Genomic DNA, 25,191 nt, shown 5'->3' on the forward strand with positions numbered 1-25,191 from the left:
GACATCATTCTATATATTACTTCAATGCGTGCATGTGTTGAGCTTAGGCAGATCTGGTCCCTTTTCCAGAGTTCCGTTATCGAGTCTAGGAGCACAGGCTACTGCGTTTTGACATGTCACGCCAGCATCATACCAGGAACGCCAGGCAGGCACTGAGATCTAACCTAATATACACTCACCCGGACTCGGCATCCATTGGACCGCAAAAACTGCATTACCGCTGTTCGAAAAGGAACGCCAGCTAATTCCATCGCGATTTGAAGTGCCCTTCCCCGTCAGATCACTCGATGGCAAGTCGTCTTCAGCCTTCTCGATTATATTACAGTTGCAGGCTCCAGTAAGCACTACCGGACGTGCCGCCATACAGCGTGGCAGCCCGATCTATCTCATCAACCTCACCGACGATCCCATATCCAGGCAGCATTGGCCAGGGCGCAAAGTCACTTCCGAGTATGTACTCCCTAGTAAGGCACCAGCGACACAATGCAGCGCAGAAGGAATTGACTGACGACTGCCTCTTCCGGCCTGCCTCTACAGCCAATCTTGTTGTTGATGTTCCCTCCCCCACTAACGACTCGCAAGCTCTGCTGGAATGTAGACTAAATCGGGCAAAATACCAGACTGCCGATGTTGACACAAACTACAGGCAGGTAAGTCTTTCTAGTTCTTGATCCGGTCGGCGGGTGGTACAGCTCTCGTACAAGGAACACCCGTGCTGATGGGAGAGGTTCTGCAAGACTCGCAATGGCCACAAAATTTCCGGCCGTTACCGCTGACCCGCTGGGGGGACACAGCATGAAAGGGGATGCTGCTTATGCTGCACAAGAACTAACCGTCCGTTGTTGAAGATTCGGAAACGAGCAATCAGAAAGCAAGCCAGGTAGTCGGCACAGGAAAGGAAGGGAAAAAAAGGATCCCGAACGGACAAAAGCCCATTAGTGCATCAAGCATTAGAGCTTAGCATCAGCATCCGGATTTCGCATGATCGCGCATCATTCCAGCATTGGCATCGCGCATCCCCATGTGCTCCTTCTGGGAATAGTTGTGCAAATTACTAGTTCCCAGTCGGGCCTAGGACGACCAGGTCAGCAACGGGTTCCTGGATTTAATTCAACCTTGGAAGCCTGCCCAAGCAAAATCCCCACAAACTGGATCGAGGTTGTAGCAGCCTACCCAAGGTGCAGTTTCAATCTCCGCCAAGCGCCCGCTGTTGTTATTATTATTGGTCGCCTCGAAAACTCTCTGCGTCTCATTCTCTGGGCGTCTCTCTCCTCGCTCTTCCTGTTACGGCTTCTGCTTGTAGGAGTCCTGACTGTCAGAGACAGGCACTCATGTCACTCGGAGCCTTTCTTTGTTAGCCCCGGTCCGGCCTTGTCTGCTCCTCCTTAGCCTCTAGTCCTTTTGGGCGGGCTTATTCCATTCCTTTACTAGCCGGACTCCTCCAATAACCTTTCCTCTACACATAAGTCAGAAATCAAGTTTTCCTCAACATACATGGACTATATCAGGGCACGGATATACACAGGTAATCACAAATAAGAGGGGGGGGGGCAGCGTGAGAGAGTGACAAGCCGGCCATCCCTATGTGCCACCCGCGGCCGGCACAATGGTCATGCCCGGAGACTTTGGACGAAGCCAAGGGCTTCAGACAACTCCAGTCGAGGGTCACCCTGGTCACCTGAATGATGCAACTGCAACGTCTGTTCGCGGGCCCTCTAACGTCAAACGCGAGCGGAGCAACAAGTTTAGGGAGTTTGGCCTGTATGCTTCAAAAGCCTCATCTAGCAATCCGGCATCCCCCATTCCTGCCTCATTACCTAGTCCTGCTTCATTGTCGACGAAAGGGCCTGTCCGCCACTTTGCCGCCGACAACAATCACGACCGCATAGTCGAATCTTTCGCAACTGCGAGACCTTCAACAGCTGCTTCCCACTACCCCACGAACCAGCATTACCACGACGAAACCCGCGACGAGCGTCCTTCTTACGACGCTGGGCATCAGCAAGTCACGCCGGCGTCTTTGACACCAATCTCTCCACGATGGGATTCTTTGGCTCATAGCCATACCGTTCTTTACAACCAGTCACCACAGACCTTACCGCAGCAGAAAACCACTGTGCTCACCCTTCCTCCGAATTCGCATTCGGCCTTTAGCTCACCCGGTCTGCTAACTCCGCATGAATACGACGACGAAGACAACGCATCGCTCGCATCGGAAACCAGGGACGAATTCCCTCCTCTGAGTCCCAGCCAGGTCGCTAAAATGAATTCGATGGAGAGCCGGCATGTGGGAGGGGACGCAGTGGTTGGGAACTTTTCCCGACCTCGACGGCCGAGTATAAAGCAGCCGTTGACCGAACATTTTCACACCCGGCTCGTCCATACCCCGTCTTCTGCAACCGATCCTACTCCTACCGAATCGCCTACTACTCACCAGCAGAACCTGCTGTGGCCTCGGGAAAGGGGGCACTCCATATCCTCCACCCACTCGACAGCGACATTTGCCTCTCTGCCTCTGCGCCCCTCCGCCGATCCACACCTGCGAGAGACCGCACGTAGTAGGAGCCGACAGGCCAATCCGGCATTAGCCCGGCCACCGCTAGCATACAGTCGAACTGAGAGCAACCGACCCAGGTCTAATTCCCGGGATCCCATACCTCGCATGGCTTCGTTGCCCTCGGGCGAGATGAGGTCTAGCTACCGCTCACATATGTCCAACTCGACACAACAAGGCACTATGCAGACTGAGCGAAGCAGTGTGGCAACCAAAAGCAGCTCTAGAACATCAACATCGTTCAACATGCTCATGGACGAACAAGAGGGCGACCAAGAGGACGACGAATTTAGTATCGATGACGTTATGGGGATGTACGAGAAGGGTTTCCGGGACTCTGTAGCCCCGGCACAGTTCTTCAGCTCCCATGATGACTCTAGACCGCCAACTGGCGCGTCGGAAATGAGCAGAAGGAAGAGCGCAATGCTCGAGGCGATGACCGATACCCTGCCAATTCCCCGGCCACCCGCACTGGCTGTCTCTCAAGAAGCTTTGGGCATGCATGTAATGTCCCATAGTGTCTCAGACCTGAACAAGATGCCGTTGGATCCACCCACCACCACCCGACCGGAGACTAGTGCAGGCGGCTCTGAGCGATTCGTTCGCAACTCGGCGGCGCTTTTCCGAAACTCTGGACCTCCCAACCCCCCTGAAAAAGAAGCGGAACGAAGTGCGGAGAGCGAGAAGCACGACTCGGGCAAGCTTGTTGACTTAACACCTACTGTTGTCGACGAAGCTGACGCTGAAGTTGAAGCTGAACCTGAAGCCGATGGTGATGAGGAGGAGGACTTCCCGGAACGCGCTCCTCAGAAACCGATCAACATGGCACCGCCCGAAGACGCTGATGAAAGTGAGCGAGACCGCTACGGGTTTCGCAAACACAACCAATACGTTAGCCAAGAACAGTATGACCAGTGGAACGGCGGGTACACCGAATACATCGAGAGGAGGCGGCGGAAATGGAATGCTTTCCTCAAGGAAAGCGGGCTCATGACGGATAATCCTAACCGCTTCCCTCAACGTTCGACCAAAACGAAACGGTTCGTCCGCAAGGGCATCCCCCCCGAATGGAGAGGTGCAGCCTGGTTTTACTATGCAGGTGGCCCGGCCATCCTTGCTAAGCATTCAGGCGTATACGATGGGCTGTTGAAGCAAAAGGCCAAGGATGTCGACAACGAGGCCATCGAGCGCGATCTCCACCGAACGTTCCCCGATAATATCAAGTTCAGGTCAGCCCACAACTCGTCCACGCCGAATACCGAGGCTGGGGCGGCTCGCAATCGCCTCAGCACGGCTACTTTGACCGTTCCAACCGGCAATGCAGCCAGGGCGGATGAGACAGCCATGATCTCTTCGCTGCGGAGGGTACTCCACGCATTCTCGATCTACAATCCTCGCATTGGCTACTGCCAGTCACTCAACTTTCTGGCCGGGCTACTACTGTTATTCGTGGAGTCGGAGGAGCAGGCGTTCTGGTTACTTAACATCATAACTCGCGTATACCTGCCCGGAACCCACGAGATGAGCCTCGAGGGCGCCAACGTGGATCTGGCCGTACTCATGTCGTCGCTTCGCGACTCGATGCCTGCGGTCTGGAGCAAGATTGGCGGGGAGCTGGATGGTACGGATGCGGTGAAACCCAAGTCGCGACGACACCGAAAGGGGCCGGAGCCGACTCGCCTGCCCCCCATCACTCTCTGCATGACCGCCTGGTTCATGAGCTGTTTCATTGGCACCCTGCCTATCGAGACGACGCTGCGCGTCTGGGACGTATTCTTCTACGAAGGTTCGAAGACGCTGTTCCGCATCGCGCTGGCCATCTTCAAAATCGGCGAATCGGAGATCAAGAGCGTCAGCGACCCCATGGAGATCTTCCAGGTGGTACAGACGATCCCGCGGCGGCTGATTGACGCGAACGGGCTGATGGAGAGCTGCTTCAAGCGCCGTAACGGCTTTGGGCACCTGAGCCAGGATACCATTGAGCAACGGAGACAGGAGCGACGCGACAATGTCAAGGTCGAGAATGCGCGGATAGCCGCCGGGCTGGGAGAGGATACTGGAGACCTGAAGAAGAAGGGCACTTTTCTCAGTAAGAAGTAAAGTGAGCGAGCGGTAGCATGGTAACTCAAAAGGATGGAATGCATTTCCCCGGACGGGACGGACAGAACAAAAGCGGCGACATTTTCGCGACCTACCAGCAACACCTGAGCATACCCCATCGACCTATATTTCCTTTGTTACTCTTTGCAACGGATTGATACCCGCACCGCTACGCCATGATACCATTTCACATACACACATGCAGCAAATGTGTACGTGGCTCATGAGGGAGGCCTGTGGCCGACGCCGACATGGTAGCGGAGCCAGCGCTCATTCATCCACTCGACTTGATTGCATTCGCGGCTCAATTTGGTTGTGTGGCCTCCTAGGCATTGGCCGAAGCTGAAGAAGAACACAAAACCACTCGATACCCATCATCCACCCATCCACCTTCACCACCGAATCATGACGGTTTTCACGAACTTACGGCCTCGATTTTTATGGTTGCGGCTCTCACTGCGCTTTGTATTTTACACCAACATCACATCAAACATCCGGGGGTTTCTTTTTACTGGGAGCAAGGCGGGCTGGCGAAGACAAAAACACAGACAGAGATAGGGGGGAGGGGGGCATTCATTGCATTGCTTGTTTGCTTGCTGGTTTGCAAACAATACTCGGTGTCTGCGGACTCATTTTTTCTTTATTTTTCCTCTTTTTTTCTTCTTGTTCAAATCTCACAATGGGGGTGCATATTCTAGGCATTTGTCGGCGCTGGGTGCTTTGCTTTTTCCGAACCCCCTTTTCCCGTCTTCTTTTCTTCTTCATCTGTAAAGAACTATCTTGCGGCATTGCAGCGTGGAACATCAAATGGCAAGGAGCCCACCAGTACATAGAATAATTTCACTAGAGCGAAGCCATCATAGATGCCCGGGAGAAAAGAAGAAATGGCAGCAAGCCAAGCATCAAACAAACCCTTTTCCGTCTTGTCCCAAACTGTGACTTCGCTAGCAAGCAGGCTCGGCTTGTTATCACTATATTGAAGACTTCAAAAGCCTTGCGCCGTGCATAAAGGTGTATCACGAGATGAAACCAGTACATCATCTTGGTGGTGATATTGGCAAAAGCACGACTTCGCAATCAAGACTCGGCTATAATGGCGATTTGCTTGTTCATTGATGCCAAGCAATCATATCCTATCTTCACCCAATGCGCTGTACTGCTCATCATGATGAATTCGCTCGTGGCACCTGGTGCGTCTACTTCCAGATGGTGCCGTAACCTTTCCTTCTTCCTCTTGCTAAGCCGATGTCCATCCGTTGAGATAGCTGTGCAGTGCGCGGGTAGTATGTCCCTATGTGCAGCTGCACGGCAGGCGACTCTCAATGTTATATCTCGCTCAGCATCATCGAAGAAACATCCCATCCCACCGTCCACAGCATATGCATCTCCCTCGCATCATCAACCTCCACTCCACAATCCGGTGTGATGTATTTATCCATAGTCATGAGCCAGCCGTTTGCTCACATGGTGGTGATGCTGTGATCGTACAAGGTGGTAAGGGGCAATGGTGTATGTGTACCCAAGGTCATGGAAGGAGGCTCTTTCATTTCTCTCACTTTCCCATTTCCTCGTCGTCTTCTTCTTTCCTCCACAAAGCTTCCATGCGGTGCACAATCGAATCCTACTTCGTGCCCTCCGCGCCGGCCCCGCCGCCGCCGTTTCCTCCGCCCGCCTTGGCGTAGCGCTGGACGTAGCTCTTGGCGTTCTTGTCGAACTCGGCGCGGTTGTTCTTGTACTCGTCGGCGATGCGGGCCTCGAGGGCGTCGTCGGGCTGGGGCTCGACGAGCAGCTGGCGCACGGCCTCGAGCACGCCCTTGATGCGGCTCGCGGGCTTCCAGTGCTCGGGCTTGAGGAGGGAGAGGCAGATGTTGCCGGCGTTGTCGTTGGTCACGTTGGGGTGGTAGATGCGCGTGTTGAAGACGACGCCGGGCGCCTTGAACGGGTACTCGGTCGGCAGCGTCAGCGTCAGCGTGAAGACGCCGCCCGCGTACACGGTGCCCGGCGGGCCCTGCAACGTCACGATCCAGACGTAGATATTGCTCTCCGAGTAGGCGATGCTCAGGCCGGGCGGGGGCGAGGACTCGCACTCTTGGAGTTCCTGGATAAGGTTGGGCGGGCGTCAATGGTTAGTTGGGAGCTTCTTTAGGAAGTGGGATGAATCGAAGGCTGAAGCGACGGCAGCAAGCATGCCGGGTAGGAAGGGCGGGAGGCAGGAAAGTGAGGTTTTTTTACCTTGGTGATTCTCTTTGCCGATGCCATCTTGTCAAGTCGTTCTGTGTGTATGATTCTGATTATTGGTGTTTTGTAGCTGTGTTGGTGAGTGTCACTTGGTTTGCAGTGATGCTGGGTGAAGATCAGAACCTTGAGGGTTTCCAGTCTTCTATCTGTGAGGTAATGTCTGGTTTTGGGTACCCATAGACTTACAGAGGCGGCAAGAGGGTTCTAGAGTGGGCAACTACAGTCTACAGAGCTCAAACAGGCAGGAGCGGGGCACTAAGCAAAGAGAGAGCTCAGGTTCAGATGGAAAGGCAGCAGCTGGCACCTAGCTTGCAAGAGCTACCCCGCTGTGGGTCAGCAGGAGGGACTAGAAGACAAGGGGGGGCAAGCGAGAATAGCTCAGTACGTCAGGCACATGTACCGATTATCCCAGATACATATCTCTTTAGGTCGGGTTAGGGCGTAGGGTGCGGGGTTAAGGTTACCTGTTAGTGATCGGCGAGGCCTGGGTGACTTGGTTTATTACAGAGCAGGCAGCATTGTATCACCTAGAAACGCTATTATAATCACTCACAGAGGCTGACGCTTCTCACAGGTTCATGGCCTCAATGTATGAGCATTCCACGAGCTTCAATACAGTTCTTGTTCGAGTGACAGCTACACAATATAGCAGTGACTATCTTTGCAATACATAGTTGGGACGCTCTCTCAAGTTTGTCTGCGCTGAATCACCCTGAGAGAACCAACCTCCCAGCCAGTAACGGGTAGCGATTGAGTTTCGAGCTTGCTATGAGGCCAAAATCCAGGCGGAGATCAAGCTCGAAAGTATATGATGGGTTGGCCTCGTCGAGGAAAAGGGGGTCTTGCAAAGCGAAAACCCCTCGAAGTTACGGACCCTTGTCGAGCTCGCTCTGGATAGCGTTCTATGCGATATCTTGCTTAGGCCTTTATATATCGCCGTTGTGATAACCAAGTGATATAGTATCGAGCCATTCTCTCATTTCCTACTAACTCGATCCCGTGGCGCCTACTCGGAGTTTCATTGCTCATCTCTAGAGTATCTAACACATCGAGGACAAATCAATTCCGATGGGTGGATGAGGTACAAATAAGTGAAAGCAAAAATTTAATTATTTCCCGCATGAACAGTTATAATATTGCTAAGAAAAGTATCATCAAGTCGTACTGGCTCCGATTGTAGGCGACCAGGGCATAAATCATTAGATCTCTGGGTAAGGAAATGTGATCGGATCATCTCATACAGGACGGCGCGGCCAATGCAGGGCGGGATCTTGATCTGGAGCTTCATCTGGCTCTGCAAAGGCTGCGTAAGGATGCATCTGTCTTTCGTCCCTGGGCTGGGGTGGTACCGCAGCACGATCCGTCTCCTGTTCATAGATGGGGCAAAGCCACGACCATGTGGCCGAAGATGACCTTGATCGCCCCCTAGTTGCTGACCACCTCTTACCTCTGAGTCGTAGCCAGACCTGCGAAGGATCTCGGGTTTGGGAGGCGGTTGAGGCCGAGGGATGGCCGGACCGTAAGCTGCGCCACGCCTCGAGCTCTCTGGGAAATGTTGCTGTGTACGAGGAACTGGTCGATGATCATATTCGTATTCGTCTTCATCGGCATACCTTGGTCGAGTATTGAGGGGTTCCCTCTGTGAAGATGTAGGCGCGTAGTCACCGTAGCTCTGGCGTGGTCGGCTCGGGGGTGTTTCATTCCGACGTAGCAGAAGGGGTTGCGCCGCGGCCGCGGCCACTGGCTCTGTGTGCTTGGCCCGCAAGAAGTTTTCTTTAGCCCGCTCATCAGCATCGACGCCGTAAATGCTTCTCAGGTACTCGGAGAACCCAAGGTACGCTTTGGCGACTTTCTCGAAATGCTTGACTTCCAGATTGATGATGGCCAGGCTGTTTTCGGGGGCTTCGGCATCGCCGCCCTGAGCTTCGAACTCTGCCAGTGCTGCTGCTGTGTGGCAGGCATTCCGTATCTGTCGACCGTTCCAGCGCGCCTTCGGATAGTCGCGCCAATACTCACTTGCAAGTACCGCAATGGGCGCATCCCTGACATTGATCTTGCGCTGTGATTTGGCCCGCTTCTTTTTGATCCGAGCGAGATTGAGGTCGAAAATTGCCAGAGTGGCATCCTTGTCGAAGGGCGGTTAGTACAGACTCATGTGAATACGCGAAGCGAATGCCTCATTGAAGTCGCCCATCCTGTTCGTCGTCAAGAACAATACTCCACAGTAGTACTCCAGAATTCTCAGGAAAACTGTTCAATTTCAGTAGTTCGTCACGATAACAACACATTCTGGGAGCTTGAGTACCAGATACTAGGCCGTTCCTCAGCGTATCTGTAGGAGTTCTTGCAGCTAAGAACACGTCGACTTCGTCAAGCAGGAGGATGCAACCCCAGCGGTTGGCGAGAGAAAAGTTCTGCTCTAAGGCTCTCTCGACATCTGACGCCCAAACTCCAAGATCGCCTGCTGCACCATGAGTATTTGGAAACGACTGGAGAATGGGGTTGTAGACGAAGGTGCTGACCACACGTGATTTGAAAAAGAGGCTTCTGGAAGTACTCTGCAACGCACTCTGCGAGAAATGGTTAGCTCACCCAAGGACCATGGATAAGAGATATAATGATAACTAACCTGCAGTTGTTGTTTTCCCTACGCCTGGGGCGCCATGCAATAGAATGACGAGACCCTTCCCTAGAATTGAGAAGGTGAACATACAGTATCTCGAGATTTCGGGGAAGACGCTCACCTTTTCCTCTTATGATGTCAGAGTAGTCGTCGTCTTCGGTGGTTTCGCGTTTACCTCTCAAGTGCTGTGCAATCAGCGACTTCACCATTTGCTTGTGGCCAGCCGGTAGCACGAGTTGATCGAATGCGTGTCCACGGCCTTTTGGGGCACCGGCATCAGCGTCTTCATCAACACCAGCTGGCCTCTCATTTCGCTCAATGGGCATCAAGTGAGTGACATTTAGTTCTCCTAGATATGTAGTTAGCGTTATGCCCGTGATGGATCTTGTTCCCGTAACCAGGAGACTGATGCACCTACTCCACTTTCTGCTTCGCATAATTTACGCCCATACGTGACGTGTCATGATAATATATTCCCATTCCATAATGGGACTCTCTTCGTTCTGTGCTTCTGCTAGAAGGCGCGGACGTATCAACAGCGGCCACATCGCGGAGGTACTCTGCGGCACAAACGTGGTCATAGTCCTCGGATAGTCTTTTATTGATTCCAATGTCATCGTATACATCTTGATTCTTGCAGCAGTCATGATCGCATGGAAGGATATCGCGATCCCCAGCGAATGAGTGACCAACAAGGTCGTCAAGCCGAGGTACGGTGGATCCTTTCTTGGCCTGGTCAAACTGCACCATACCAGTGGCCCCCTTTTAGAGCTCGGAGTACGCTTCTTCAAAGTCCACAACTACCTGACTGTCGATTTCGTCTCGATTGTCCAACGTAGGACCCCGGTAGTGCAAATGCGAGATTTCGGTGCATTGGAAAAACTCGACTCCCCTTGCAGCTAGTCTCTCATGAAGCCGGGGCTCTCCACGAAGTGGGTAGACGGGTAACGAATTAAGGGATCTCAACCCATCGAAATGGGCGATCCAAAATTCATTTGAAACAGGGCCCAGAGATCTCCCATCAAAGTCAATATGAATGCAGGCAATGGCGACGGAGTCTTTGTCGGTTTTTGAGCGCCGAGACGGATTACTCACTGGCCTGTGGCCGGCATGGTCTACATACATGACCCTGTATGCTTGTTGCCTAGTGTGATGATAGACCTCATCTCCAGGGCGGAACACATGCCATATATCTGCGAATGAGACCTTTTGGCATCCCGGACTTCTCATACGCTGCACATATGGCTCCAATATTTCTTCCATAAAACTGATTAGGCTTTGCATATGCTCGAGCATTCCGCGCGGCTCGAGTGATTCGCGCGATTCGAGATTCTCTCCTCTTGTCGGTGTATCGTCAGACCTCACGGCGTGTGAGTCTGACGTCGAGTTAGAGCTCCGAGAACTCGTGCGAGAAAGTGCTGGCTTTTCAGTATGCACAGTGGCCTGTTCTGATCGTCCCGCTTCCGCCACTTCTCTGGCCTTCAAATTCAAATACCAACTCAAAATCTCGCGTCGGAAGCAATTCAAGGCTTTGTATGGTTTAACAAAGACCAGAGGCCCACCTCTGGCTAAGGGTGATTCCATGACTTGTTCCAATCCACGAAGAATAGGTAAAGCATTAATTCGGATACGATCCGGGAGCCGAGACGTCTCGAGGGTCGCATGTGTATGTATGTGCTCTTGATTTTCGTCTCCGAGCGGCTGGGATGTTTGCGGTTTTCCCTGTGACGCAACTCGCGGCTGAACTTGGCCAGCGAATTCCGCAGTAGGTTCGTCCACCAATACATCAATGTCAAAAAGACACTTACTACTCAGGGGCGGGTCAATGAAGGCCAATTTTTAGTCCTCCCATGTTTGGTAGTTCAACCCCGGGGTTGTGGTCTCTGGGAAGAGCTTGCGCCGTCTCTGAGTAGGATACCGCCAGGGTCGCGCGTCTGCGTACCTGATACTCTGTAGGGGCTTCGTACCCGCGCCCAAGTCGATGTTTGACTCGGCCCCATCGGGTAATGAGTATAAAGGTTGCGACGGTCTGGGGACCGCAAGTCCGGGGTTCTCGTTGGATTTCAACGTTTCCAATACGGCCACCCTGTCCCACAATCCGTTTACTTTGGCTTGCCACGGACTGAATTGTGAATGCATTTCTTCCAAGCTTGCCAGCTTGATATGTAGCTGACGGACCACATCAGCGACCTCACCCAGATTAAGATCTTGACCCTCAATGTGGGCTGTATTGCTTTGGTTAGGTTCCAGTAAGAGGTGCGGGTTATCAGGTACGAAACGACTTACGCTCATCTTCGCCGCGTGATGATGGCCGCGACACCGAGTCGCTCCAACCCTCTTCAGTGGATTCGACACTGTTCTGTCTCGGACGTGCAACTGTTTCCTCTACCTCACCACCTGGAGCTTGCTCTTCGGTGTCAGGTTCCATACTCGCAGATCTCTGGTGAACGTAGGATAAAGGTCACAAACTACCAAGGCTGCCAGGAGTGAAACACTTTTCTCATGCGGTATTAGGCAGTGAGTCGAAAGAGGGGTAATCATCTCTCATATCATTGGTACAATGAATACCTACCTCCGCCTACGTACCAAGCCACGTTGACGCCTCTAATAAGGCTGTGTACGCCTACAGTAATAATAATTCCGGTTTGCTGAGCGCCAGTCTCCCAGGCTGAGTCCAAAACGCCGATGGATCCAACATCAGAGAATCGATCAGATAGTGTTTCATCAGTTCGAACAGGCGGTCTATCGTCTTCGCGCAGGCTCGACCAGAGATCTTTGGCGGTCGATTATATTGAGAACCGATTGCAAGATACCTGGGAAGAACTCAAGGATCCTCCCACCACCTTTGACACATCTCTTGGCCGCTATGTGCCTTTGAAAATGATTCCACCCGCGGCGAAAACAAGTTCGGCGCTGCCGGTAGGCCCCCAAGAGGGGAACAGGCCCCAAGTTATCCGACCTCTTCAGCCGGCACTGCATGGAATGACATTCTGGGCAGGCATCTTTCCCTCGGCAATGAAAGAGTTCCAATCTCAGCGCCCAAACGAGCCCAAGGGACGCGCAGAGTCGAATTACGGCATTCGGTCGCTCGCAAACTGGGAAGAGGTCTATGAACTACTCCAGGGTGCGCGCGACGCTTACGAGAATCCGAAGGGATTTCGGGGTGGTTTGAAGAGGGGTTTCCGCAAAGTGGCCGACAACTCGCAGCTGCTGGAAGGTGCCACCAAGCTGGTCCCCGACTTCGATTATGCGTCCCCGGTGCGCGGTGCACTGGAATTGATCGCCAATGTAGTTGATTCCTTCTTTTAGCCCCTATATGCTTCGTAAATCAGCTACTAAGACCAGCAGATGGCACATCGCAGTATGCAGGTGCGCGAAGCGGTTTCCCGCAGCCTAGATGAACTCGGAAACAGCCTCGGGGACATCGAGGCTTACTTGGCCACGTTCCCCGGCGACGGCAACATAATCAGCGCCTCGATAATTTTAGTAGCTTCTATTTTGAAAGCCATCGAAGATGTTATTGGTTACTACACTCAGAACCAAAGCGCGTACGCAACTAGCAGCCCGTTATGACAGCAGCACGAATCTGTGCTAACGAGGATAGCAAATAGTCCCGAAGACAATTTCAGCCCTATTCAATGGCCAGGAGTATCAGAAGTCGCTTTCCGGAGCACTGGAGCAGATCAAGATTACTAGTCAAACTCTTTTGCACCAGGCTCGCAAGTCTGACATGTGGCAGAATCGAAAAGCACTCGAGTCTACACAAGATAGTAAGAGCCAACTCCCTCCATTCCCTCCAGTAACCCTCATTGGGCTAACGTTTTTCACTCGAGACACGATACGAATAGAGCAGGTCCGTCAAGGAGTCGTTGATGGACAGCAGCTTGCGGCAGATTCCCAGAACATGATCAAGACGCTGTTTGAGGAGTTGGAGCGCAATTTATTGAACGAAAAAGGGCAAAGATGTGAGACAATACCCTATTGTACATACACATACACACTACGATGCCCGCGAGCTAATGTCATATTAGACGAAATTGAGAGGTTGAAGCAACGAAACGCACACCTAGATGCCCAAGTGAACTACTACCGAGCTCGTACCCTGTCTTCCGCAACGCCACACCCCTATGAGAAGGGTATCAGCCCGGACGAAATCCTGGTACTGCTGAAGATACCCGAACACTTGGAAGAGTCGGACACGTCGAGAATTACAGAAAAGAAGGGGCTGGTGCCCAGCAACGATAGAGCAAGGGCCGAGTTGGTGCTGCAAACGCGCAAATTCCGCGAATGGGTCGTCTCGACAGCGTTGCGTGAACTTCTCGTCCACGGCGACTTCCCAGGGACGCACTACACCTCCGGTCTCTCTGTGCTGTCCTGTTACCTTCTGCAAGCCCTGGGCGGCTCGGACAGGTGGGCGAAGCTGGCATTCTTCTGCGGCAGCCATCTGGAGGGCGATGCCTACGCCGGAGGGCGTTTCTTGATTCGCAGCTTTATCTCGCAGCTGTTACGACAAGGATAGGGATTCGGCACGAACCAGCTGTCCGGCCATGTCGACCTCGGCTTGGTAGAGAGTGGCGACGTTCGGGAACTGTGCGAGCTCTTCGTCTGGCTTCTCCGTCACATGCGCGGGGACTCAGTGGTGGTGCTCTTCGCCATCGTCGACGGCATCAAGATTACGAGCGGGACGAGTACCTCGGGGACATGGCGGTGGTCTTGACATACTTGCTGGATCTGACTCTTGACCCGTCACTGCCGTGCGTCTTCAAGCTCCTGATCACGAGCCCGTCCCCGACGACCGTTGTGCGTCAGGCTATCGACCCGGGGTTCATCCTGTCGATGGCGTCGATCCGTCAAACGGCACGAGTTGCCAATGAAGCGCGGGCGGCAAGGGAGACAGAGGAGATGGTAAAGGGGCTCCCGGGTTAGAGGCCTTTGGCTCCCGTGAGAAGCGTGCACTGGCCGTCGGTACCGTTTTAAACTCCCACCCAGACTTTCTCGAACATGGGCTTGGAGCCCCCCTGAGCAACTCGGGGCTTAGGTTCGTGGACTTGGGAAACATACCATGTTTCCAACAAAATCTTCGCGCTGGGCACAACGCACCAACCCGTCATTGGTCTTGTTGATGTGCTTCCACACACCCGACACCGCCGCCAGATCCTTGTGCTCCAACAAGTAAGTACGTTGGCTCCATTCGAGGGTCGCGCCGAGCTGCCAGCAGATTGGCGGCCCCGGACTGGGGGTGCGCCGTGTTGTTCCCACGGCGCAAAGCGGGGTTCTCGGCGGCAAGGCGATCGCGGTCTTTTCCGGTGCTAGCTTCCGAGTACTCCATCGTCCAGGCCCAGAGCAGCCCGTTGCCCTTTTGCTTTTGGCTGTTGCAGGGCTCACCACTTCGAGAAAAAATTTCCTATTTGCAATAAATAAGATGGAATAGATTGAGGCTTCCGAGTATATAGTTCAGAGTAACATTCAAAAAGAACGCCGAAAAATATTGGTCCGGGGCCCTCCAGAGCATCTATAATTAGTGGAGTATACGTTACCACAGGCGGGGCAAATCGACACGATAATCAAAAGAGAGGGTGTAACCTAGAAAGGCGACGGAAACGCTCATCGCCAGCGGACTACCAAGTCTCATCAAGCGTGTGCCTAATATATTAATCTAGATGTAATCTAGTCATTATAAACATCCTGCTTTTCTCAGACTAAGGTCAAGCGTAGGTTTGGTTCAAGACCTTGGTAGCCCCTTTTGGGGGGCAATTCTCCCACTTTCCCCCACCGAGATAGGATGTCTCACCTCCAGGCCTCTAACACAGCTCTATCAGCACCCCGAATAAGCAAGCATGCTAGAAATAGTAAACTGCAATATAGACTGATTCCGCAAAAGATGACAGGGAGAGAGACCCCCAGCTATGAATCCATGATCAGGCCCAAAAGAACGAGCGAAAGTCGATCCTTTGCTTATTTCCGGTGTGGCTGGCTCATTGTTTTTTTTCTTTGGCGAAATACTTTTATGACGTTTTCTCGAATAATATACAAGCTTATGGATGTTCCAGGGCCACATGAAGGAGAAGAAAAGCAAAATGCAGTAGGGAAGCCTGTCTACTAGTGCATTGCTAAAATAAAAATACCACAGCCTTATGACTCATTGGTCCTATCGCATTTATCGTCTACATGGCACTCGTAATAGCACCGTTACGTCATATCAAAGTCATCCATTTGCGGTTTCCCCCGCCTAGTCTGGCGTAGGCCTGCTTCCCACGCAACTGCCCCCCTCACGTGCCTAGAGAGCAAATGGGCGAGCAGTAAAGGGAAAGCAAAGAAAGAAAGGTAGGAAAAGAGGAACAGGCTTAGCAGTGCCCGTCTGGCTGGGTAACCTTGACGTACCAGGCACCAAATCGGTCAGGCACGTAAGCCTCGCCGCTGACCCTCTCATTGTTGCGGAAGGAGCACTCCCGCAAGACCACAGCGGCCCCAGCGGCAACGACTCCAAAGTTTCGAAGCTCGATCCTCTCGTAGGTCTGTTTTTTGGTGGCAATAAAAGAGCAGAAATCAGTTACCAGTGAAATAGGCTGAGCATGGCTGTCATTGAGAAACCAAGGCCTAAATACTTGTTCCCTCAGACCATCAGGGGGGAAGGAGAGGGAGAGGGATAGTATGTCAGAGGAAGAGAGAATAGGGAATAGGACCAAGCATGTGGAAAGGAGAAAAGAAAAGCGAAACTTACAGAGCCACACAGCCAGATAGCTGCGTCGAAAGAGCAGCTGACAGGGGCAGGGCCACAGCCCACAGAGACGATAGGTCTCTCATGCTCAATTTTAGCGAGGTAATCAACACCTTGCCAGACGCGATATTTTCTCGGTCGTCTGCCCTTGTTGCAAAGACGGGTTTGGAATGTAGTTTTGTCCGCCTCGTCTACGAACTCGATCTCGGTCATGTTGCTATGCTGCTGCTCCGCGATGGCGCCGTTGTGCTGAGGGGCGCAGGCCGCCGGGGCACTGGCGGCCGCCAGAAAAGTGGCCAACAAGGTGAAGCGCATCGTGGGGGCGAGTTACGGTGCGCGGATGCAGCTGAAGAGTCTTTCTTCCTGAGGATTAGCGGACTGGACTGGACGAGAGTTCGATGGCGGATATGTCGAACCTTTGAGATTTCTGTCTTCTGATCGTGTTCAGTCAGTTTAAGGACCCGAGAGATGGGAGAGGCAAACCAGATCATACTTATATGGATGACTGGGAAAAGTCTGTGAGGGCTTTGAAGCCACCGGGCGCACCGGCTTCTTTTTGGATTATATATGGAAAGAACCTGCTCGTTATGGGGGCTTTCTCCCCCCGTTCTCAATGGGCTGACTTGATATTGAGTCAAAATTGAGAAAGAATAAACCCGGTTGCTGGGCATGGTGTCATTGCCATGGTCTGAGGTAGCACCCTCAGCTGCCCACAAGCAACATGCCACTGAGATAGTGACGGTACTTCAGGTGGTGATGCAACAAACTGTCAAGCTCATCCGGATGACGTGCTGCGCTAGCGGCTTGGAAAGGGGGGCTGATGCGCCAGCCCTCAGTATAATTCTCTCGAAAGACCTCCTCTCCACCACCATGCTTAATATCCCATGCCCGTTCCGAATAGGCTTTTATTCCTGCGCACTACTCCTCCACTAGGCCATGGTTGTCGAAAACCCCCAAACCGTCCTGCGCCGGGCTGTCCAAGGCGCCTCGGATACCCTGCGGGTCAATTGGCACCTAGGCTTCGCGGCCTTCGGCGGACCCCCGGTCCACTTCAAAATCGTGAGTAGACGGAAAGCCATTCATTCCATCGAGCCCCGGTTGGCAAGATCTGTTACTGACCACTGCAAATCATACGTAGTTCCACGACAAGTTCGTGAAGAGGCTCAAATGGATTGACGAGCAGATGGTAACCATTACTTTATAAATGCGCCCTCGACCCACCGGCCTAAGCAACCCCTGCTTCATCTCCAGAACGTGTACGATGCTGACGGCCTGATTCGACTTAGTACTAAGAGCTATTCAACATATCACAAGCCCTATGTGGTCCGGCAAGCACCAAGATGCTTTATTGCATCAACCTGATACATGGCCGTGTGGCAAATGCTATCTTCAGCTTCGTCTTGTGGTGGTAAGCCCAGTTTATTCTGCTTCATACTACCAAATGAGATTGTTGATTGAAACGTAACCGAAAAAACGACTCCCACGTTCTAATCCTCTCGAATTACTAATGCATACTAATATAGTCTACCTGGCGCCCTGGGATGCTCGGCCTGTCCATCGGCGTGTCGAACGTAAGCGAGGCCCTGCCGGGGCCCGTCTACTCCCTGCTCTCGGGCCTCAACTCTGCCACCGTGGGCATCATCACGCTCGCGGCGGTGGAGCTGTCGGACAAGGCCGTCACGGACAAGCTCACGCGCGTCATTGTGTTCCTAACCGCTTCGGCCGGCATGCTGTACAACGCGCTCTGGTACTTCCCCGTGCTCGTTTTCGCCGCCGGCTGCGCCACCGTCGTGCACGACTACCGCTGGGTCCATCCGCCGGCCCGAGCTGCCTGGCGCTGGCTTAGGCCGCCCGGGACGGGGGCCCGAAGAAGAGACGCTGACGATGTGGAAGAGCGGGCATCGGGCGTCTCGACGCCAGCAGTACCGCTTCGGATACCACAAACGGGAATAGATAGTCTCCATTTCCGCCGGGACATGACGGCGGAATCCACTAGGGCCAACAACGACAACGACAACAACACCGCAAGCCAAACCGGGCCCGAACCTCGCGTGATCCCCCAAGAGTATCGGCTCAGTATGTCCTGGAAAGCCGGCATCGGTATCATCGGCGTCTTCTTCACGACCTTTATTGCCGTCATGGTTCTGCGCGGCTCCCTATCCCAAACGCCACCCTTCCTCTTCCGCCTTTTCGCCAACATGTACCTAGCGGGGACCATCATCTTCGGTGGGGGCCCCGTGGTGATCCCGCTTCTGCGCGAGTACGTCGTGGCGGAGGGGTGGGTCAGCCTGCGCGACTTTCTCGTGGGGCTCGCGGTGGCGCAGGCGTTCCCGGCCCCAACTTTAACTTTGCCGTCTTTCTAGGGGGGCTGGCGGCCATCAACCAGGGCTCGCCTCTCATCGCCGGGTCCGTCATCGCGTTTCTGGGCATCTTCCTGCCGGGGATCGTGCTCGTGCACGGGACCATGGGGGTCTGGGGCGGACTGCGGAGCCGCCGCTGGGTCAAGTCAGGGGTCCGGGGCCTCAATGCGGAGCCGTGGGGCTTGTCTACACGGCCGTGTACCGCATCTGGCAGGTGGCTACATCGACATGGGCTTCCAGTCGGGGAGGAGCCTCGGGGACGATCCGTGGTGGGTGGTTGTGGCCGCGAGCGCCTACGTGGGGGGTAGGTATTTTGGCGTGGTGCCGCCCATAGCCATAGTCCTGGGATCTGTGCTGGGGCTCGTGAGGTATGGTGTGGTTAACTAATAGCGGAAAAAGCTGGAAGCCTGGATCTACCTCGGATATACGCCTCTCATAATTGACTAATAGTGTTTTTAGGTGGGCGGGGTAGAATATACGAGCTACCCCTATTTGACCAGAAGGTACCAAAATAGGGTAGCTCGTATATTTTGACTCCCCATGTATCCCATACTTTATCTTTTTTTGGAACCACTGCCACGAACCTACAAGTATCGATCACTACTGGGACGCGGAGGGAAGTGATAACTTCCGACAGAAAATAATCAGATAAATATATGTACGGTACTAACTAATAAGAAGAGAACATACCAAAAGAGAAAAAGACTCTACAGTGCTATATACATAAAGAAGAAGAAAAGAAAATGATACTTAAGAAAGCCGAATAATTAAGCAGAATATCCCTGATGGGGTGCATTACCCCCGTCGCCACCCACTGCGACAATACTGCTTCACTAGCCTCCGCCAACTCCCGTCGTCGCCCAAGCGTAGGTGCCACTGGCACAGCACGTGGGGAGCCGGACGAGCAGACATTCTCGCCACAGTCGCACAAAGGACAGCTAGCGTTCCCACATCAGCCGGGCGAGTTGTCGTTGCACCCGTTTTCGCCGCAGTTGCACGGGCTGCCCCGGTCGAGCTTGCACCGGTCGTCGCACGTCGGCGGGTCCGGCTGTTCTGGCTCCTCCGGATCCTCCGGCTCCGGCTCGTCTGGATCCGGGTCATCCTGGCCACTGTCGTCCACGTCGAAGCAGGAGGTGCCGTCTCCGTACGAGCAGGTGGTCGTCGAAGGCGCCATCGCACCCGAGGTATGCGTACGCCTTGTGGTCTAGTAGGCCGCCGCCGGAGGGCAGTTGCCGGGTTGCCACCTGCGCCGCCGCCGCCGCCGCCGCCGCCGATGCCGCGGCTCTTTTCGCGGGGGAAGGCGCGGGCCCGGACGGGACGGTGGCTGCGGGGACCTTGATCCAGGACTCGTCGACCTTGTCGGGGTCGTGGATATCGAGGCTCCCGTCGGACACGGTGATGTTGTCGTTGTGGCCGCCGCCGCCCTTCCCGCTGCCGCCGCCGGCCAGCTACCGCACCTCGGCGGGCGAGACCTCGTTGAGCCCCCGGCGGCGGCCGCGGCGCTTCCGCAGCATGGCGGGCCCGCTGCAGCCCGCAAAGTTGTCGCAGGAGTAGTAGCGGGCGCCGCGCTTGCGGTCCTTCGAGTGGTCGAATCCCCCCCCCCGGGGCCCACGCGCCGTGGGCGAGCTCGGACTGGCCCGGGAGGGGAACTGGCAGTACTGGCTGGCCATGGAGGCCGTCATGATCCGCGTCGTGGCGCCGGCTTTGTTTCTGTTGATCTGGGTGGTGCGGGCGAAGATTCTGCTACCCCACCAGCTATAGAGGTTAGTAATAATGGACGAAACAGAGACGGCGAGGGGAGGAGGGTGGTGCGACGAAATGGCTCGGGTCATTGTGGACTTACGGATCGTACACTCTTTCACCACGGTTTGTCTTGGCTTTGTACTTATTTTAATCAAACAAAAGCAATATTGGGAAAACTGCACCGATATCGCCTACCCGAACACGACCTTGTGGTTAGCCCTTATTTTGCTTGATCAATCCGATGTTTATAAAAGTCGGTGGCCTATCAGCTGTACCATCCCATTGGTTGATAGAGGCGTAGACGTTCCCATCAGGGGCAACGCGGGCGAAATCATCATAACCTAGTACAAAAGGGGTATTAGTCATACATGTAAAGAAAGCGTTCTTCAAGGACTACAGTGAGTTAATTCGTATCGTTGAGATCTAGAAAATGAACACCGCGCGGGATGCAGTTGCCCGCGACGCTCAGATCGGCAATCCTGGTGAAGGCGCCTCCGCGAAATCTACCGAATTTGACATTAGTAACGTACGTCACCCCATAATTGACCCCCCCCCTGTAATTGACCCCTGTCGACCTCCACCACGATTCACCGCCATTTCGATTTAAAAAGAGATTTCTCAACGAATTCTAATACGAATTGTTTCATTCTTTTAAATATATACTAATTTATTGATAGTGCGTTTATATATTAAAAACGATATCTCTACCGCTATTTAAAATATAGCAAGTAGTAAATTTATTTATAAGGCTACTCTTTATTAAGGTATTTTATAGTCTATTTTTATTAATTAACTTTACGGTTAATAATTACGTTAAGAATTAAAGTCTATTTATTAAAAGCTCTCTTTAGTTTAAAAAAAGTATTTAATAGATTAAATTTTAATTTAAAAAGCTTTTAACGTTATATTAATATATAACGTATCTTATAAGCGAATATCACATTTTTTTTATACCTTTTTAATAAAATATAAATTAATTTTATTATAACGTATTTAATATATTAAAATTAATCGGAATCCTTATCTTTAGATATTTCTATATTATTTTAATAAGTACGCGTATTATACCTGGGCTCTCCGCAGATTTTATAGCGTTATAAACGTGTCTTAAACGTTCTCGTATAACTACTCTTTTAACGCGATTCGTTTTATAACTATTTATTAACGTCCTTTTAAAACTATAAGTCTTTTTTAGCTTATATACGAAATAATTTTCTATTTTATAGCCGTTTCTTTTTCGTACGGCGGCGCCGGCTAAGTATTTTATTTACTTTTCGAAGTGTCGCGTTCTTATTTTTTAAAAAAATAACTCGGTATATAATATACGTTATAACTTTTACGATTTAATTAAAACTAATTAAAATAAACGTTAAAAAGCTATTTTAATACCGTACAATACGGTTTCGAACGTATTCGGTTTAAAATTAAGCTTTAATCGGGTTGTTTAAGGTTTTTAATTCTTAAGGAATAAGTAGGCCGGAAAACGTCCCCGGAGGTATTAAAGTATATAGCTTTATATCTAATTATAAAATAATATATTCTAGATTATACAAGACGAGTCCTATCTTTTAAAAGCTTCTTTATATATTCGAAACGGTAAAAATCGCTTAAAACGCTTTTAAAAACGTTAATAAAAAGTCTTTCTTTAAAATATAAGTAATATACGCCTATATAAAATATTTAATTTCTTTCTTATACGCCCCTTTTAATATATGAAAATAGCCGATATTAAAAGGTTAAAGTTAATATAGCGAATAAGAAGGTATATAAAGTGTAATAATCGAGTTTTTTTTATAATAGAGCTCGAAAGCTATCGAGTAGTGATTTTTATAGCCGTCCAGGATTAAAAGGCGATAACAACCCTTTATATAAAACTTAATATATTAATTAAAGTGTCGAATTTAGTCCTCGCCTTTTTTATTCGTGGTTAAATTATTTTTAGTAATTATAATTACCTAGGCCTTTAGTAATAAGCTATTTTCGTACTAGGAAGAGAGGTGCGTTTTCCCGGTAAAAATAATATACGGAGGGATAGCGTAACCGTGTAATCCGACGTCTTAAATAATTATAACTTATTCCCGGTTTTTTTATTATATTACCCTAGGCTTTTCGTATTAATCGGAGGTGGTTATAACTATTTCGAACGAGATTTAATTTATAAGAAAGCCGGTCTTATTAAAGTTATAGATATCCTCTTTTTAAATCCCGTATTTATAAATTATATTCCGTATAAAGGTAAACTACGCGCGATATACGTCGGGATCTTTATAAAGGACTTTTTAATAATTAATTTTTCGATTAAAACGCGTTTAGAGGTTTAATTATTATCGTATAAAATTAGAGGCTTAATTAACGCCGACGCGTCCCGCGTTACGTAAATTAAATAATTAATTCGTTATATCTTTTATATTACTTAATTAAGGAAAAAACGATCGGGTATTTAAATTAATAATATATTAAATAATCGTATTTTTTTTAGAATTTAGAAGTTTTTAAGAATTCGTAAATATTTCGCGTTATATAAATTAATTATTTCGTTTACGCTATAAAGTTTTTAATAAAACGTAATAAATTAATACAGCTTTTTATACGTTTAAATTTAAGTCTTCTTAAAACGCTTAAAACATTAAAATTATATTTTTTTTTTAAAGTTATAGCATTTTCGGAAGTAAAAAAATATAAAAAAAGGTTAAGGCTATAAAGAAATTTATAAAAATAGGATATTCGCTTATATAGAATATTCGCTTGTGGGATACGTTACGTAAATTAAAAAACTAGCTTAGCGCGTTTTAGCCCTTTATAATAACCTTATACTATTAGGTAAAAACTAGATAAATTTATTCCTTCGATATTATTTAGCCTTATAAACGAAGAGGTAACGTTATATTAACTCTTAGCGCATTAATAAAGTATTAGTTAAAGTAATTAAATCTTAGTTTTTAATTAAATTACATATACTTTAAATTTAAGCTATTAAATTTAAAAATAAGTATAATATAAACGAGCACAGTATTTTAAAAAATTAAAGAAGTATTAGCTTTATAATAAATAATTCGAAATTATGTTTTATTTAATAAAAATAGCTTAGTTTAAAGTATTAAATAATTATATTAAAATATATATCGATACTTAATATAGTTATCTCTCCTTTAATAATTTATAAAAGTAAATCGATTTAAAAGTAGTAGTTTCTTTAAAACCTCGATAAATTTAACAGATAAAAGTTAAATATAACTAATAAAAGCGAAACGAATAACGAAATCGTTATTAAATAGTTCGAAAATATCTTTATACTAGAAATTACCTCGAACGATTTAAAAGATACTAGTTTATTTATTTTAAATAAGTATAATAGTTATATAATGAATAACTTTATACCCCTTTATTATTAAAATAATATTTACTTATTATTTTTACCTTTTTATTTATTATATATTCTTTAACCCCTTAATACTAAGGCTTTTACTTTTATAGAAGCTTATTATCGAAAAGAGATTAGTTTTTTATACTTATTAACGAATTTAGCCCTTATTAATAAATAAAACTTCTTTATATATTATGCTAAAGCTTATAAAAAAGCTTTATCGGCTTAAACTATTAAGGGTGATTAGTGTAATAGTGGTTTTTAGCTCGTATATATTACTAAGTTACTTATTAGCCCTCTTTTATTTAAAAATAATAATCGAAAGCGATTAAAAGAGATAATATAAGCTTTAGTTAATTAAAATAAAGCCGTTACACTTATTTAAACTCTTTTAATTAATAATATATTATAATTAATATTAAAAAAGTGTAACGTAGTTTATTATTAAATCGGTTATATTATTAAGTCGGCCACTTTTTTTATATTTTATTATTTATATATAAATTAATTTAACCTTAACGCTTTAAATTAATTAAAATTACTCTTTATTCGATTCATTATTTAATTTTATATTTCTTTTATATATTCGCATATTATACTCTATTTCGCCGTAAATATTTTAACGCCTTTTACCGGCCGCTTGTAACGAATACTATCTAGGTTTTAAAAGAAACCTAGTAAGACGTACTAAGGTTTATGTTTAATAATACGAGAGAGTATTCGAACGTGCGATAAAAGTCCGCCTTTATCGATATAATATGTAATAGCTGTAAAAATAAAGGTAATTAAGGTGCGTAGATTTAAAAATATTTATAATAAAATTATTAAAGTTATTTATTTTATTTATTTTATTAATAAATTAAATTAATATTTAAATTAATTATTAAAGTAAAATGTATTTATATAAAATATATAAAAAACGTTTATTGTTATATATTTAATCTTTTTTTTATTAATTTAATTAAATTCTTAAGGATTTTATAGTTTTCGCGAGATTTTATCGAGTTAGCTCTCGGGTTCTCCTTACGATCCCGAGAGTTATTACCGGTCCTTAGTCTTATTTTATTATAACTTATTTATTTTTAGTTATTTATTTCGTATTATTTATTTCGTACTATCTCTTATACGCTATTTTAAAGTAGCTACGTCGAATATTATTTATTATTATAGTGCTAGTTATTACCGGAGCTAGTCATCGTAAGTTTTTTTTATTAATTAATAGGGCTTTTATTAATTTAGTAGGGTTTCGTTAACTAATAGGGTTTTAATAATTAATAGGGCTTAGAGTTATACTAGGTCTTTATATAAAGGTTCGAGGTATCGTAGGGCCGTACCGTGAAGTGGTTTCTAGGCCACACGGTTAGGCTAGGTTATAATATTATTTCTTCTCTTTTATTTATTTTATCTTTAAAATAGTTTAGTTATTATAAATATTTACGAGTTACCGTTATATTAAGATTTTTATAAGTTCTTTTATTTTTATTTTTTTAT

At 48.7% G+C, this 25,191-nt stretch overlaps 9 protein-coding genes across 9 annotated transcripts; 3 read left to right on the top strand and 6 right to left on the bottom strand.

Moving 5' to 3' along the window:
• Window positions 1–1,606: 1,606 nt before the first annotated feature.
• PG994_002828 (TBC domain-containing protein) lies at window positions 1,607–4,654 on the top strand (the record flags this gene model as incomplete). The annotated part of the gene is made up of 1 exon (XM_066854237.1): window positions 1,607–4,654. One exon carries the CDS (start codon window positions 1,607–1,609, stop codon window positions 4,652–4,654), a length of 3,048 nt encoding a protein of 1,015 aa, XP_066720092.1.
• A 1,621-nt stretch (window positions 4,655–6,275) lies between these two features.
• On the bottom strand, window positions 6,276–6,913 carry PG994_002829 (ubiquitin-conjugating enzyme; the record flags this gene model as incomplete). The annotated part of the gene is made up of 2 exons (XM_066854238.1): window positions 6,276–6,752; window positions 6,887–6,913. The coding sequence occupies 2 exons, from the start codon at window positions 6,911–6,913 to the stop codon at window positions 6,276–6,278; spliced, it is 504 nt and encodes a 167-aa protein (XP_066720093.1).
• A 1,422-nt stretch (window positions 6,914–8,335) lies between these two features.
• On the bottom strand, window positions 8,336–9,841 carry PG994_002830 (uncharacterized protein; the record flags this gene model as incomplete). The annotated part of the gene is made up of 4 exons (XM_066854239.1): window positions 8,336–8,450; window positions 8,506–9,017; window positions 9,205–9,448; window positions 9,606–9,841. The coding sequence occupies 4 exons, from the start codon at window positions 9,839–9,841 to the stop codon at window positions 8,336–8,338; spliced, it is 1,107 nt and encodes a 368-aa protein (XP_066720094.1).
• Window positions 9,842–10,280: 439 nt separating this feature from the next.
• On the bottom strand, window positions 10,281–11,943 carry PG994_002831 (uncharacterized protein; the record flags this gene model as incomplete). The annotated part of the gene is made up of 3 exons (XM_066854240.1): window positions 10,281–11,322; window positions 11,458–11,740; window positions 11,802–11,943. The coding sequence occupies 3 exons, from the start codon at window positions 11,941–11,943 to the stop codon at window positions 10,281–10,283; spliced, it is 1,467 nt and encodes a 488-aa protein (XP_066720095.1).
• Window positions 11,944–12,200: 257 nt separating this feature from the next.
• Window positions 12,201–14,441, top strand: PG994_002832 (uncharacterized protein; the record flags this gene model as incomplete). The annotated part of the gene is made up of 5 exons (XM_066854241.1): window positions 12,201–12,803; window positions 12,864–13,031; window positions 13,120–13,480; window positions 13,547–13,987; window positions 14,035–14,441. 5 exons carry the CDS (start codon window positions 12,201–12,203, stop codon window positions 14,439–14,441), a joined length of 1,980 nt encoding a protein of 659 aa, XP_066720096.1.
• Window positions 14,442–14,622: 181 nt separating this feature from the next.
• On the bottom strand, window positions 14,623–14,844 carry PG994_002833 (uncharacterized protein; the record flags this gene model as incomplete). Its single annotated transcript, XM_066854242.1, has 1 exon — window positions 14,623–14,844. One exon carries the CDS (start codon window positions 14,842–14,844, stop codon window positions 14,623–14,625), a length of 222 nt encoding a protein of 73 aa, XP_066720097.1.
• A 1,015-nt stretch (window positions 14,845–15,859) lies between these two features.
• PG994_002834 (uncharacterized protein) lies at window positions 15,860–16,548 on the bottom strand (the record flags this gene model as incomplete). Its single annotated transcript, XM_066854243.1, has 2 exons — window positions 15,860–16,030; window positions 16,237–16,548. The coding sequence occupies 2 exons, from the start codon at window positions 16,546–16,548 to the stop codon at window positions 15,860–15,862; spliced, it is 483 nt and encodes a 160-aa protein (XP_066720098.1).
• Window positions 16,549–17,169: 621 nt separating this feature from the next.
• Window positions 17,170–18,980, top strand: PG994_002835 (uncharacterized protein; the record flags this gene model as incomplete). The annotated part of the gene is given in 5 exon segments (XM_066854244.1): window positions 17,170–17,292; window positions 17,372–17,419; window positions 17,757–18,548; window positions 18,620–18,791; window positions 18,808–18,980. The coding sequence occupies 5 exon segments, from the start codon at window positions 17,170–17,172 to the stop codon at window positions 18,978–18,980; spliced, it is 1,308 nt and encodes a 435-aa protein (XP_066720099.1).
• A 565-nt stretch (window positions 18,981–19,545) lies between these two features.
• On the bottom strand, window positions 19,546–20,425 carry PG994_002836 (uncharacterized protein; the record flags this gene model as incomplete). Its single annotated transcript, XM_066854245.1, has 2 exons — window positions 19,546–19,789; window positions 20,046–20,425. 2 exons carry the CDS (start codon window positions 20,423–20,425, stop codon window positions 19,546–19,548), a joined length of 624 nt encoding a protein of 207 aa, XP_066720100.1.
• Between the last annotated feature and the right edge of the window lie 4,766 nt (window positions 20,426–25,191).

The sequence above is a fragment of the Apiospora phragmitis genome, assembly GCF_038363925.1.
Source record: "Apiospora phragmitis strain CBS 135458 chromosome Unknown utg000003l:1.0-2676785.0:1.0-2680665.0, whole genome shotgun sequence".
NCBI classification, from domain to species: Eukaryota; Fungi; Ascomycota; class Sordariomycetes; order Amphisphaeriales; family Apiosporaceae; genus Apiospora; species Apiospora phragmitis.